Raw genomic sequence first — 12,106 nt, forward strand, 5'->3', positions numbered from 1 at the left:
CGAAACATATCACCATCGATCAAAACCAAATACTTTAAGGTGACACGAGTGGCCAGACACAAGGTCAAATGCGTAAATCAAGGAAGAAACAATTTGATTTCCAAAATAGAAAACTTACACCATCCAGTTAAAAGGACAATTCACGCCTAGAATTGCTACGAACAGGTAACGGAAATGACTTCGGAAAAAGACACTCTGTCTTCATTGTAGGCCAATTTTTTTCTGAAAATGAATCAATGATCAAAGGGCGTATTCTTGCATGCTCTTCCTTCAGTCAGTATCATAGCTTCGATGGCCTGTTGATTTTGACAGTATCGGAAGTTTTGCTGACCAATTACCGCCAAGCACACCTGCCAGAAATAACAAGGACCCTTAAATTGTGTTGATTGGCCATTAGATATGCACATCAACCGGAATTCAAACCTTCATAACAAAAAAAGCCATACACGCAAAGTTGTCGTGAAAACATGTTTAAAGTACATGTATCTTCAATTAGGGCCTTTTTAAATACGTAGTGTGGGTCAATACCGTCAATAATATCAATACTTTACCTATCGGATCGATTTCCTCGTGTCCAGTTACTGTACTGCCATTGTTATTAACGGCCTACGCCGTTCGTGTGATATTTGAAATTTGTAATTGAATTTGAAAATTTCAAATCCTGTAAAATACTTAATGGAATATATGAAAAGTCAAGGACTTAGTGCGCCCCCCCCCCTTTATGTCGGGGGAGCACCCCGAACTCCCCTACGATAGTGTAACGTTTTTACCCAGTACCATGGAGGGGAACCCACCCCCCACCCCCCAGCCCCATGTTGGGACCATCCATAGTTCCTTCCGACACATTTTTGTTTTGGTAATACATTGTCCTTATTCATTAGTGAGTGTAAATCAGTGTTATATATAATTCGGGGGGACACCCCAGCACCCCCCCCCCATTTTGGCCTTGCGGCCAGGCAGATTGTTCACCATTCATTCCCTCCAGTTTTTAAAAGTAGTTCATATTTGTTTGTTCCAATCATGGAAAATTGGTTCAATGATGCTCAAGAGAGACAGGATAGTATTATTACTCCCTTCACAGACTGTAGTTTGTTCGTTGTCCGCTAGGTTGCAGAAATTCGGTCATTCATTGAACTCTAGCCAATTTGCTCGCGCAATCGGTGTTTGGATTATGATTATGAGTTTGCTTGTAAAACGCTGCTAAATACAAATGATTTTTCTAGTTATGTTGGCATTTTATATCGAGGGCGGTTCAAAAATTTAAATTAATTTAATAATTGAATAATTAGAGCCTACAGCCAACCAACGGCAATGAAATATGCGACTCCGAGGAGCTGCCTGGTGACGAGTGTGCGAGATGGTTGGTGACGAGATTAGTAACTACCCCGCAAATTCAGCGCCATTTTGAAATCAGAAGTGCGACCAAAAAATCTTTCTTGGCAGGCCGATATGGATTGGATTGACCAAATAATATTTCCCCACCTGTATAATATCTTACGTGCCTCGTCCTAACGGGGGGTGCACAATCAATCGCACTGTAAATGGCCGAGCAATGATATGAAAAGTCAAGGACTTAGTGCGCCCCCCTTTAGAATTTCATATTTGTTCGTTCCAATCTTGGCAAATTGGTTCAATGATCATATGTATGTCGATAGGACTTAATTGCTATCTGGGAAGTGCCACGCTTCTGTAAAATTGTAAAATGTTTGGAAAAGCTTTGAATAAGCGCCGATGTGTACTATCTTTCGCTGATGCTGGATGGTGATCTAGCATATTTATGATCCATTCAAGAGTTGGAGTTGGGTGCTGAGAACATCCTGTCGTGGCCGATCGTAATGGAGCTGCGTTAAGTGCAGACAATTGATCACCACGGGGCTAGCGTCTCATCGGTGGGGGGGGGGGGGAGACGGGGGGGGGGGGGCAGAACACTCGGTCCTGTACTGGGCTGAATCTGCCAATTTATAAAAACATTAAAAATGTGCACCAACAAAACATCTTGATTCATATAAAATGATATTTTATTGTGTTCAATCATTCAAAGACTTTCTGACCATGGATTGGTTCATTTCTGGTCTTTTTAAAAGGAAGATCTTATGGACATCGTAATCGCGGACCATTTCATCTATGGTTTATGCACATTCCCATGCCTCTTTCCTCCTTCTCCTTTCCCGGAATTACGCTTTCCCTTTATGGCCTTTTCCGGAACCACCCTTTTTTCTTTTCCCTTTCGCTGGACCACCTTTCCCGGAACTACCCTTTCTCTTTCTTGCTTTCTTGCTACTTGCACCAGCTCCTCCAGAACCTTTCTTCAGTTGCATTCCCAATGCATCACCGACTGAAAAAAGACAGGATTCTGTCACAATCAAGTTTTCTACCTCGGGTTACCTTCTCCTATAGTTTTAAAAGGGCATGCTTTGAACATGACAGTAAAGCTTTGTTTCCAAAACAGCAGAAAACTGCAGCGAACCCGCGGTTTTCACCGCCGTTGGATTAATTTCAAATTACATTTGAAACTGACCACAAAGCTAGGCGTGTCAGAGCAGCAAAAGTCAGACGGTTTTCCACTGTAGTGGAATCAGGCCTTTGATTTATCCCACCACATATCTGAGTTAGTGAACTGCTAAACTTACCCAAACACGTTCCAGGCTCCTTTGGATATGGAGCGCTACCTTTTGGACATTTGCCATTTGAATCCAACGCAATCAAAGGAGCAGATCCTGGAATTGAATAAAAGCTTTTACACATGAAAGATGTAATTCTACATAACAGCGCATGTTTATGTACAAACTTCTATTGGTTTTGTGCTTGCGTATTTTTCGGCAAAATAAGTCTTGAAGAAGGGCGTGGCAGGTTGTGGGTGTTTCAATATCTAATTTAACAGACCCTACAAGAGAAATATTTCCATTATAGATGGCTTTCTTTTATTTACACACCTGACTCTTCGCACATACAGTATGTGTTTATGTATCTTTAGATTATTGCCCCTACAGCATGTTGCATTTTTAACTTAGATCATCTAGGTCCTTGTTAACATTGAATAGTTGATTCCTACCTTTTTTGAACTTCAGCCATTGGTTAACTAGAAAAGAAAGTATCATGAAATAATCATACCATTGAAGCAGAGCATCCCAAATGGATTTCAACACTCTGAGCATTGTTCCCTTTTGGATTTGTAATTTGGGTTTTACACCCCTGGTTAAACCGTGGGAGTCAGAATTTGCTGGTAGACAGCCAATTTATGACTCTACACGTCATTCACACGGTCAAACCTGCCGCAGCTGGGACGTTTTGTCCGCTAGCCTCTTACCAGACAAAATGTACTAAATGAGGCGACTTACTTATGCAGGTATTTTTTCTCTTGGTGTAAGGCACACTACCAGATGGACATTTGCCGCCAGTCATGGCAATTGTCCTAAGGTGGACGAAAACTATCGCCTGGAAAGCCTTCATGTCAGTGACTGAAATGAATCATTATGGATTATTTAGAACAGTTACTGTAATGTAATATCAACAATAGTTTACATTAAGGTTCGAGAGTAGAAACTACGATCTAGTTTGTGACCATTAACAGAAAATATGCTGAAGGACCGAGTTGCTGTGATGATTATAATGACGATGGGAATAAAAACATACTTTTGCATAGTTTTGGGTCTTTTTTGTACTGCTTGGTACCTGCCGGACATTTCCCTAACTCGTCCTTGTGCGTCAGATGGATGAGGATAATCTCTGAAATTAAAGAATACACTGGAGTCAGGAGAAAACGGACGTTTGACACCATCAGATTTTTCTACCAGTACAATTAAGTGTCCTAAATGAGGAGATGGCGTGGAAGGCCCCGTACTTACTTCGGCATAGGTTAGGCCAAAGTGGATGAACTTTTGTTCCCGGTGGACACTTTCCATTCACCTTCTTCACCAGTTTGATTGACACCGTATCTGGAAAAGAAATACAATCATCTAACAGCAATAAGGGTATTTGACTTCAAGTTTGATAACAAAACTCCCCTTTGCGTATGTCAAGTTGCAATGATTCAGTGGAAAACTTTTTTGAGATTGCATGACGCTAATTCAAGTCCAGGTGATATTGCATATCGTGCATGCCTTCGTATATGCTTTAGTTTTCAGGTAGAGTTCTGTGGAACAAGCTGCAAATAGTCAGTTCGGTCTAGATTCTGCGCAAAATATCACACCTTCACTGCCTCCTGGTGATGTGGCAGCTGTTTTTGTACTGGTCTTGCCTCCTGCTTTCTTCTTCGCTGGGGCTGCCCCACCAGTTTTCTTGCCAGGCGCGCTCCCGGATTTCTTCTTCGTTGGGGCTGCCCCACCAGTTTTCTTGCCAGGCGCGCTCCCGGATTTCTTCTTCGTTGGGGCTGCCCCACCAGTTTTCTTGCCAGGCGCGCTCCCGGATTTCTTCTTCGCTGGGGCTGCCCCACCAGTTTTCTTGCCAGGCGCGCTCCCGGATTTCTTCTTGGTTGGGGCTGCCCCACCAGTTTTCTTGTCTGGCTTGCCTCCTGCTTTCTTCTTGGTTGGGGCTGCCCCACCAGTTTTCTTGTCTGGCTTGCCTTCCGGTTTCTTCTTGGTTGGGGCTGCCCCGCCAGATTTCTTGCCAGATTTCTTGCCAGGTTTCTTGCCAGGTTTCTTGCCAGATTTCTTGCCAGATTTCTTGCCAGATTTCTTGCCAGATTTCTTGCCAGATTTCTTGCCAGATTTCTTGCCAGATTTCTTGCCAGATTTCTTGCCAGATTTCTTGCCAGATTTTTTGCCAGATTTCTTCCCACCTTTAGAAATAAAATGAATAAAGTAGACATGTCTTCAATATCGACCTTTGCCTATCATTCATTCGTCAATCGGCATGCTATTCGGGTCTATTGGAGATGCTGAAGGCGTTATACTCAATATCAAGATAATTCTTCGTTGATCAGCGAAGGAGAGAGTTGTGGCTTGCTTCATAAAGTACTAAAAGATATTTGGAAAACAAGAATGGTTTGATGGGAGGACTTGGCTGAAACTGATTTAATTGATGCGAAATACTGACTTTACCTGCCGCCTTGTTAATGTATCCCTTTAGTTTATGAACTTGAACCTTTAGTAGATATAGCGCCCTTAATTATGGTTTGGCCTTTAGAGGAATTTGTGGGTCTTTTCCAGTGGGTCTGATCCCAGAAACGTTAATTGAAAAGAACTATCAAGTTTACCTGCAGCCTTGCCAATATCTCCTTTCAGTTTATCGATCTGGTCTTTGGTTTTGATTGAGCCCTTCAGTATGGTAAGGCCAGCAAGTTTAGCCTTCAAGGGATAGCTCTTGTTAGCTGGTCTGATCCCGGTATACACATCGCCAGAGGTGTCAGGTATTGCCTTCGTCCTCTTTTTGAGTAGTAGGTCACTGTCAATCCACATGAGCAACTCTCCGGTGTCCGCGTTGTAACTGACTCCGATGAAATGCCATTTCTTAGGTGTGACCTGTTTGAAGTGCTGCATGAGGGTGGGGCCTGTTTTCGGGTCGACATTGACAAAGAGTTTTCCTTGCCAGATCCAAAAGTGTGTTCCAAAGGGGCCGTTACCACGCCATTCTGCGATTGCTCCGTTCTTGACCTGATCCTGGTAGAACCATACCGCAATTGTGAAACTGCCTTTGAAGTCCAGCTTGCCGCCGTTGGATACCTTTGTGTAGGCAGTCTTGAGTCCAGGGTAATTCCAGGCTTTTAGCTTTCCGGGACCAGAGGTTTGTGTTACACCCTTGACGGTAAGTGTTAAGCCTTTGAGGTGCTTTGGCTTTGGTTCGGTGGTGGGGCCAAGAACAAGCCACGATGGATATCCAAAGAAAGAACCTGTAAGAAAATTGGGAAATCTGTTTTTTGTTTTCGCATCAGAAGCTTTGCAGATGATTATTATCGTGTTATATAATGTAAACTGCTGAGATAGACTAATCCATTATTGTTGGGTTGTGGTTTCTAATTCAGAGTCGTTCGCCACTTTCTTCATGCAGCCCATTAAGTTCATTTTCTGGCCCGCCCTCTTACTTCCCATGCCTAGGTAATATCTGAATAGTTCGGAAATAATGCCAACTATCAATTAGAACGTTGCAATGTAACACTGCAGTGCGAACCAAATCGGCAAGTTTCTTGCTTTACCTGATGTAGACTTTTTTGGCGAGGGCTTTGACTTTCCACCAGTCGGTTTACCTGAGAAGAAAACGTCAAGATCTTCGTGAAAAGTCTATTTTAGGTATGTGGTTATTGAGTATTATATTCTGATTACATTTTTTCTGTGTGGTCAAATAGGCATCACATCTTATCATACTGACACAAGGTCTCTTGATGTCGTTCTGTGTCTGGTAGCCGGGGAATTCCTTCTGTTAGAAATCTTTATGAATGCTGTACTTGGTTAACAGGACAACTGCTCATTGATCTTCTGAAATCTGTTTTCTAAACACAGTAACTAAACTTTTAAATGAAAAAACATGAAACAAATGACATGGTCCTAAAAAACTTATGTTTACCTTTTTTTATAGTTTGAATATTCAGTATGTTGTCTTTGAAATACAAAGTGACGTATTCAATTGATCATGGCCAATCTAGTGACACGCTCCTCTCAACTGACAAGGGAAAACCTTTTCAACTCCTCATTAATCATCTGAAATCCCTTTCAAATGTTGTCTTATCTTATCACAGTTACTCATATTTTGAAACAGTATGAACAAATTATGTAGCCCTATTACCGATTCCTCACGGATGTTGCTACTATCAATTTTGATAATTATTCAATACTGATAATAAAACAGAACTTACCTGTTTTTTTTGGTGACCCAGAAGCTGAAAATGATGGATATTAATCTGTACCAATTTTCTAAGAGAGAGCAAAATAGCTCAGAAATGAAAAAGGAACACAGTTATAAGGCTGATGGCCAGGTGCTACAGTATTAGTTTTCTTCCTTCTTCATTTCGTTGTTATGACAATTATGTCTTGAAGATCATTTTTTAAATCATTTGATTCATGTATAGTGCTAGTATTCAAAGTCGTAATCCCAGCATGAGTTGTACGTGTAGTGTTGGATGGTTGCTGCTGAAGATATTAGCAGCTTTGATTATTGCCAATTCGTGTATCAACCTCATTTTCACAGTTAAATGGCTGCGACTTGCAGCGGTACAGCATATCTAGTGTCTCCGTGGAATAGAGTTGATTAATTTTAGAATTACTCTTTTTGTGTTATTAGGTAAAAAGTGTTCTCTTTTCAGCGTATAAACTCAATTCTTTTCATAACTTACCTCCGCATGATAGTTCTGTACCAAAGAGAACAATAACACAACATCATAATAATGTTAGAATAGAATGTCATTGCACTGTTTTCTAGTTGTGATGACGCTGGGAGGTTATAAAAAGAGACAATCTCTCTCTCAAGCAGCCATTGCCAGCTGTGTTCAGTTCAGAATCATTGAATTATATCATTCAGAATAAGACTAATACGTTCACCTGATAGGTTTAATCACTTGATCTTCTAAATGAAATTTGTGACAGCCAGCCAGCTTAGCGTATAGGAGAAATATTTGTGGCTGACAATGAAAGGCAATGTCATTCAACTTACTTGTCCACTGGTGGTAGGTCTTGTTTCCTCTGTTCCTTAGTTGTCCTGACTTACACGCGTACCTATAATCAAACCAATTAGTTGGTTATTATCATATTTAATATTTTGGTAAGCGCCTACCCATTCCAGGATTTGGTGAGATAAAAGGCGTTTTTAGGATCAAGATATAATAGAAGACCGTTTAGGAAAAAAGAACAGCATTGATAAATGCTCACCGCTTTAGCCAGCAGCTCCGTCCTCGATGCTGGATAGACTTGCACTCATTTTTATATGTACACAACCTCTTGCACTGATGAAGGGTCTTCCCACCATAGTGTTTGATGTCATGACCCCAGCAATCGCCGTTCTCGTGCTTATATTTACAATTCTCTGAAAAGGATAAAAGAACGTCTTGAAGTCATTATTCAAAACAGAAACTGATCCTAAGTTTCTTCGGAACCTGACGAATTTACTCGCAGAAGGGATGCAGGCACTAATTTTAGAACCTCAGACTCGTAACAAAACAGATAAGTCAGTGTCATATATTGATTTGTCGGAAAATACAAAACTGTTGAATCTTACTTACTTGAAACCTTCGCTGAAAAATGTAAAAACGGATTTGTGATAGTTTTTAGTTGGTTTCTTTTGACCAATTGGTTGTCTATACACATGTAGGCTAAAATGGTGTTTAATATTTGGATGCTTAGGTTTTCCTTCGTTTTGCATTTAGTCCTTCACTTCAATCCCCTTTGCATGAAATAGATATTTTTGGCAATGACAGTGCTCCCGCACACTTTCTGTTTCTTCAATAATACGCTAGGGAACTTAGAGGTGTTGTCTTTTTTTCATCTTGATAGTAACTCTTACATTTGGTCGTACTGGGCAAGAATTCGTATTCAATAATTGGGAAGTATGAGGTGTGTCAGTACTGCATTGACCGCAGAAGTCTTGGATAACATGTCGTTCTGCTTTTATTCTATATGCAAATATCAAATATAATGTAATTAAAGATATGCAGTTTCTAACTTACCACACGTGTCTGTAACAAATGAGATAAAAGACATAAAACATTGATGTCAGAATATACAATGGATTTCAAGGCGATTTGTTATCATAATGTGGTTCTAACTAAAATTGGTTGTAATTTTCTCTCAACCTGGAGTAAGAATGCATACATAGCCTTGGAATGAATTTGGGAAAGGCGTAGTATGTGATTTCAGTGGTACTTAATGTAATATTTTCAATTCACATTCTCAAAGATTTCTTCAAGTTTACCCCCTGACAACTTTGTAATGCAGAAGAAGGTTGAAATTTGAGACTGATGAAGCACATTAGTTCAACTTACTTGTCCACTGGTGGAATGTCTTGTTTCCTTTACTTCGTAGTTCATTCGATTCGCATGCATACCTTAAGAGGTAGAAAAGCTTTAAGATGTTGTATCACTTCTCTATTAAAATCACTTCTTAAGCTTTGAGTATGTATTTTGCTGAAGTCACTTAGGACGGGCAGTCGTAACTGCATGGATGACATGCCAGGCATGTGAGACTTGGAGTGGCATTTGCCCTTCCTTCTTAGCTAAAGCGTGTGTTTAGAATTATATCAATATTTTATTTCGATTGCAATAGCGGAAGGAAAGAAAAAAAGTGACTGGAATTTAGATGAAGAAGACAGTTGGGATGCTTACCATTTTAGCCAGCAGCTTTTGCCACGGTGTTGGATAGACCTGCAATCTGCTCGAGCTTTACATAAGCTCTTACACTGGTCAAGGGTCTTTCCACCGTAATGCTTAATGTCGTTACCCCAGCAGTCACCATGCCTATGCGTAAAACACTTATCTGAAACATGAATCATTAACATAAACAGTAAGTTTTTACTGGAGATTAGGGCACGATATTCTCCCAGATATAGTTTGCAGCCTTCAACATTATTCCTATTGCTCTTCAATACTGCATGGCCACATATAAACATGCGGAATGATAGGCCTACATTATACAAGTTGTAATATTTCTCCGTACGTGTTTGGATGTCTACACTGTTCATCATGCTGCTACACGGCGTAAGATTTGGTAGGAACCATTCTGAAATTTCAGAGGTATTTTCTCCGCAGACTCCGTAGCCACATACCTCTGAAGAAATCAATAGGCTTTGCAGATGATTATTATCGTGTTATATAATGTAAACTGCTGAGATAGACTAATCCATTATTGTTGGGTTGTGGTTTCTAATTCAGAGTCGTTCGCCACTTTCTTCATGCAGCCCATTAAGTTCATTTTCTGGCCCGCCCTCTTTCTTCCCATGCCTAGGTAATATCTGAATAGTTCGGAAATAATGCCAACTATCAATTAGAACGTTGCAATGTAACACTGCAGTGCGAACCAAATTGGCAAGTTTCTTGCTTACCTGATGTAGACTTTTTTGGCGAGGGCTTTGACTTTCCACCAGTCGGTTTACCTGAGAAGAAAACGTCAAGATCTTCGTGAAAAGGCTATTTCAGGTTTGTGGTTATTGAGTATTATATTCTGATTACATTTTTTCTGTGTGGTCAAATAGGCATCACATCTTATCATATTGACACAAGGTCTCTTGATGTCGTTCTGTGTCTGGTAGCCGGGGAGTTCCTTCTATTAGAAATCTTTATGAATGCTGTACTTGGTTAACAGGACAACTGCTCATTGATCTTCTGAAATCTGTTTTCTAAACACAGTAACTAAACTTTTAAATGAAAACACATGAAACAAATGACATGGTCCTAAAAAACTTATGTTTACCTTTTTTTATAGTTTGAATATTCAGTATGTTGTCTTTGAAATACAAAGTGACGTATTCAATTGATCATGGCCAATCTAGTGACACGCTCTTCTCAACTGACAAAGGAAAACCTTTTCAACTCCTCATTGATCATCTGAAATCCCTTTCAAATGTTGTCTTATCTTATCACAGTTACTCATATTTTGAAACAGTATGAACGAATTATGTAGCCCTATTACCGATTCCTCACGGATGTTGCTACTATCAATTTTGATAATTATTCAATACTGATAATAAAACAGAACTTACCTGTTTTTTTTGGTGACCCAGAAGCTGAAAATGATGGATATTAATCTGTACCAATTTTCTAAGAGAGAGCAAAATAACTCAGAAATGAAAAAGGAACACAGTTATAAAGCTGATGGCCAGGTGCTACAGTATTAGTTTTCTTCCTTCTTCATTTCGTTGTTATGACAATTTTGTCTTGAAGATCATTTTTTAAATCATTTGATTCATGTATAGTGCTAGTATTCAAAGTCGTAATCCCAGCATGAGTTGTACGTGTAGTGTTGGATGGTTGCTGCTGAAGATATTAGCAGCTTTGATTATTGCCAATTCGTGTATGATCCTCATTTTCACAGTTAAATGGCTGCGACTTGCAGCGGTACAGCATATCTAGTGTCTCCGTGGAATAGAGTTGATTAATTTTAGAATTACTCTTTTTGTGTTATTAGGTAAAAAGTGTTCTCTTTTCAGCGTATAAACTCAATTCTTTTCATAACTTACCTCCGCATGATAGTTCTGTACCAAAGAGAACAATACACAACATCATAATAATGTTAGAATAGAATGTCATTGCACTGTTTTCTAGTTGTGATGACGCTGGGAGGTTATAAAAAGAGACAATCTCTCTCTCAAGCAGCCATTGCCAGCTGTGTTCAGTTCAGAATCATTGAATTATATCATTCAGAATAAGACTAATACGTTCACCTGATAGGTTTAATCACTTGATCTTCTAAATGAAATTTGTGACAGCCAGCCAGCTTAGCGTATAGGAGAAATATTTGTGGCTGACAATGAAAGGCAATGTCATTCAACTTACTTGTCCACTGGTGGAAGGCCTTGTTTCCTCTGTTCCTTAGTTGTCCTGAATTACACGCGTACCTATAATCAAACCAATTAGTTGGTTATTATCATATTTAATATTTTGGTAAGCGCCTACCCATTCCAGGATTTGGTGAGATAAAAGGCGTTTTTAGGATCAAGATATAATAGAAGACCGTTTAGGAAAAAAGAACAGCATTGATAAATGCTCACCGCTTTAGCCAGCAGCTCCGTCCTCGATGCTGGATAGACTTGCACTCATTTTTATATGTACACAACCTCTTGCACTGATGAAGGGTCTTCCCACCATAGTGTTTGATGTCATGACCCCAGCAATCGCCGTTCTCGTGCTTATATTTACAATTCTCTGAAAAGGATAAAAGAACGTCTTGAAGTCATTATTCAAAACAGAAACTGATCCTAAGTTTCTTCGGAACCTGACGAATTTACTCGCAGAAAGGATGCAGGCACTAATTTTAGAACCTCAGACTCGTAACAAAACAGATAAGTCAGTGTCATATATTGATTTGTCGGAAAATACAAAACTGTTGAATCTTACTTACTTGAAACCTTCGCTGAAAAATGTAAAAACGGATTTGTGATAGTTTTTAGTTGGTTTCTTTTGACCAATTGGTTGTCTATACACATGTAGGCTAAAATGGTGTTTAATATTTGGATGCTTAGGTTTTCCTTC

At 39.8% G+C, this 12,106-nt stretch overlaps 2 protein-coding genes across 2 annotated transcripts; both read right to left on the bottom strand.

The window, feature by feature from the left end:
- Positions 1-2,026: 2,026 nt before the first annotated feature.
- Positions 2,027-8,527, bottom strand: LOC135494405 (uncharacterized). Its single transcript, XM_064782338.1, has 14 exons — positions 8,147-8,527; positions 7,797-7,950; positions 7,582-7,643; positions 7,265-7,279; positions 6,788-6,811; positions 6,131-6,181; positions 5,195-5,827; positions 4,190-4,777; positions 3,846-3,935; positions 3,634-3,726; positions 3,339-3,458; positions 3,053-3,079; positions 2,631-2,717; positions 2,027-2,335 (listed from the first exon to the last, which is right to left on the bottom strand). Exons 1-14 carry the CDS (start codon positions 8,229-8,231, stop codon positions 2,175-2,177), a joined length of 2,190 nt encoding a protein of 729 aa, XP_064638408.1. The 5' UTR covers positions 8,232-8,527; the 3' UTR covers positions 2,027-2,174.
- Positions 8,528-8,564: 37 nt separating this feature from the next.
- On the bottom strand, positions 8,565-12,097 carry LOC135495035 (uncharacterized). The gene is made up of 9 exons (XM_064783433.1): positions 11,976-12,097; positions 11,626-11,779; positions 11,411-11,472; positions 11,095-11,109; positions 10,618-10,641; positions 9,961-10,011; positions 9,245-9,395; positions 8,906-8,967; positions 8,565-8,599 (listed from the first exon to the last, which is right to left on the bottom strand). The coding sequence occupies exons 1-9, from the start codon at positions 12,058-12,060 to the stop codon at positions 8,565-8,567; spliced, it is 639 nt and encodes a 212-aa protein (XP_064639503.1). The 5' UTR covers positions 12,061-12,097.
- Between the last annotated feature and the right edge of the window lie 9 nt (positions 12,098-12,106).

This window comes from Lineus longissimus, chromosome 10 (assembly GCF_910592395.1).
Source record: "Lineus longissimus chromosome 10, tnLinLong1.2, whole genome shotgun sequence".
Classification (NCBI taxonomy): domain Eukaryota; kingdom Metazoa; phylum Nemertea; class Pilidiophora; order Heteronemertea; family Lineidae; genus Lineus; species Lineus longissimus.

Excerpts from the sequence above, each read along its gene's own strand:
- LOC135495035 (XM_064783433.1), bottom strand. The coding sequence starts at position 12,060 with ATGTGTATAGACAACCAATTGGTCAAAAGAAACCAACTAAAAACTATC. Across the intron at positions 10,012-10,617 it reads TGGGTCACCAAAAAAAACAG|GTAAACCGACTGGTGGAAAG; the intron begins GTAAGTTCTGTT and ends TTTTCTTCTCAG. Across the intron at positions 8,600-8,905 it reads GACATTCCACCAGTGGACAA|ACACGTGTGGTAAGTTAGAA; the intron begins GTAAGTTGAACT and ends CATTTGTTACAG.
- LOC135494405 (XM_064782338.1), bottom strand. The coding sequence starts at position 8,231 with ATGTGTATAGACAACCAATTGGTCAAAAGAAACCAACTAAAAACTATC. Across the intron at positions 3,727-3,845 it reads TTGGCCTAACCTATGCCGAA|AGATTATCCTCATCCATCTG; the intron begins GTAAGTACGGGG and ends CTTTAATTTCAG. Across the intron at positions 2,336-2,630 it reads GGAGCCTGGAACGTGTTTGG|TCGGTGATGCATTGGGAATG; the intron begins GTAAGTTTAGCA and ends GTCTTTTTTCAG.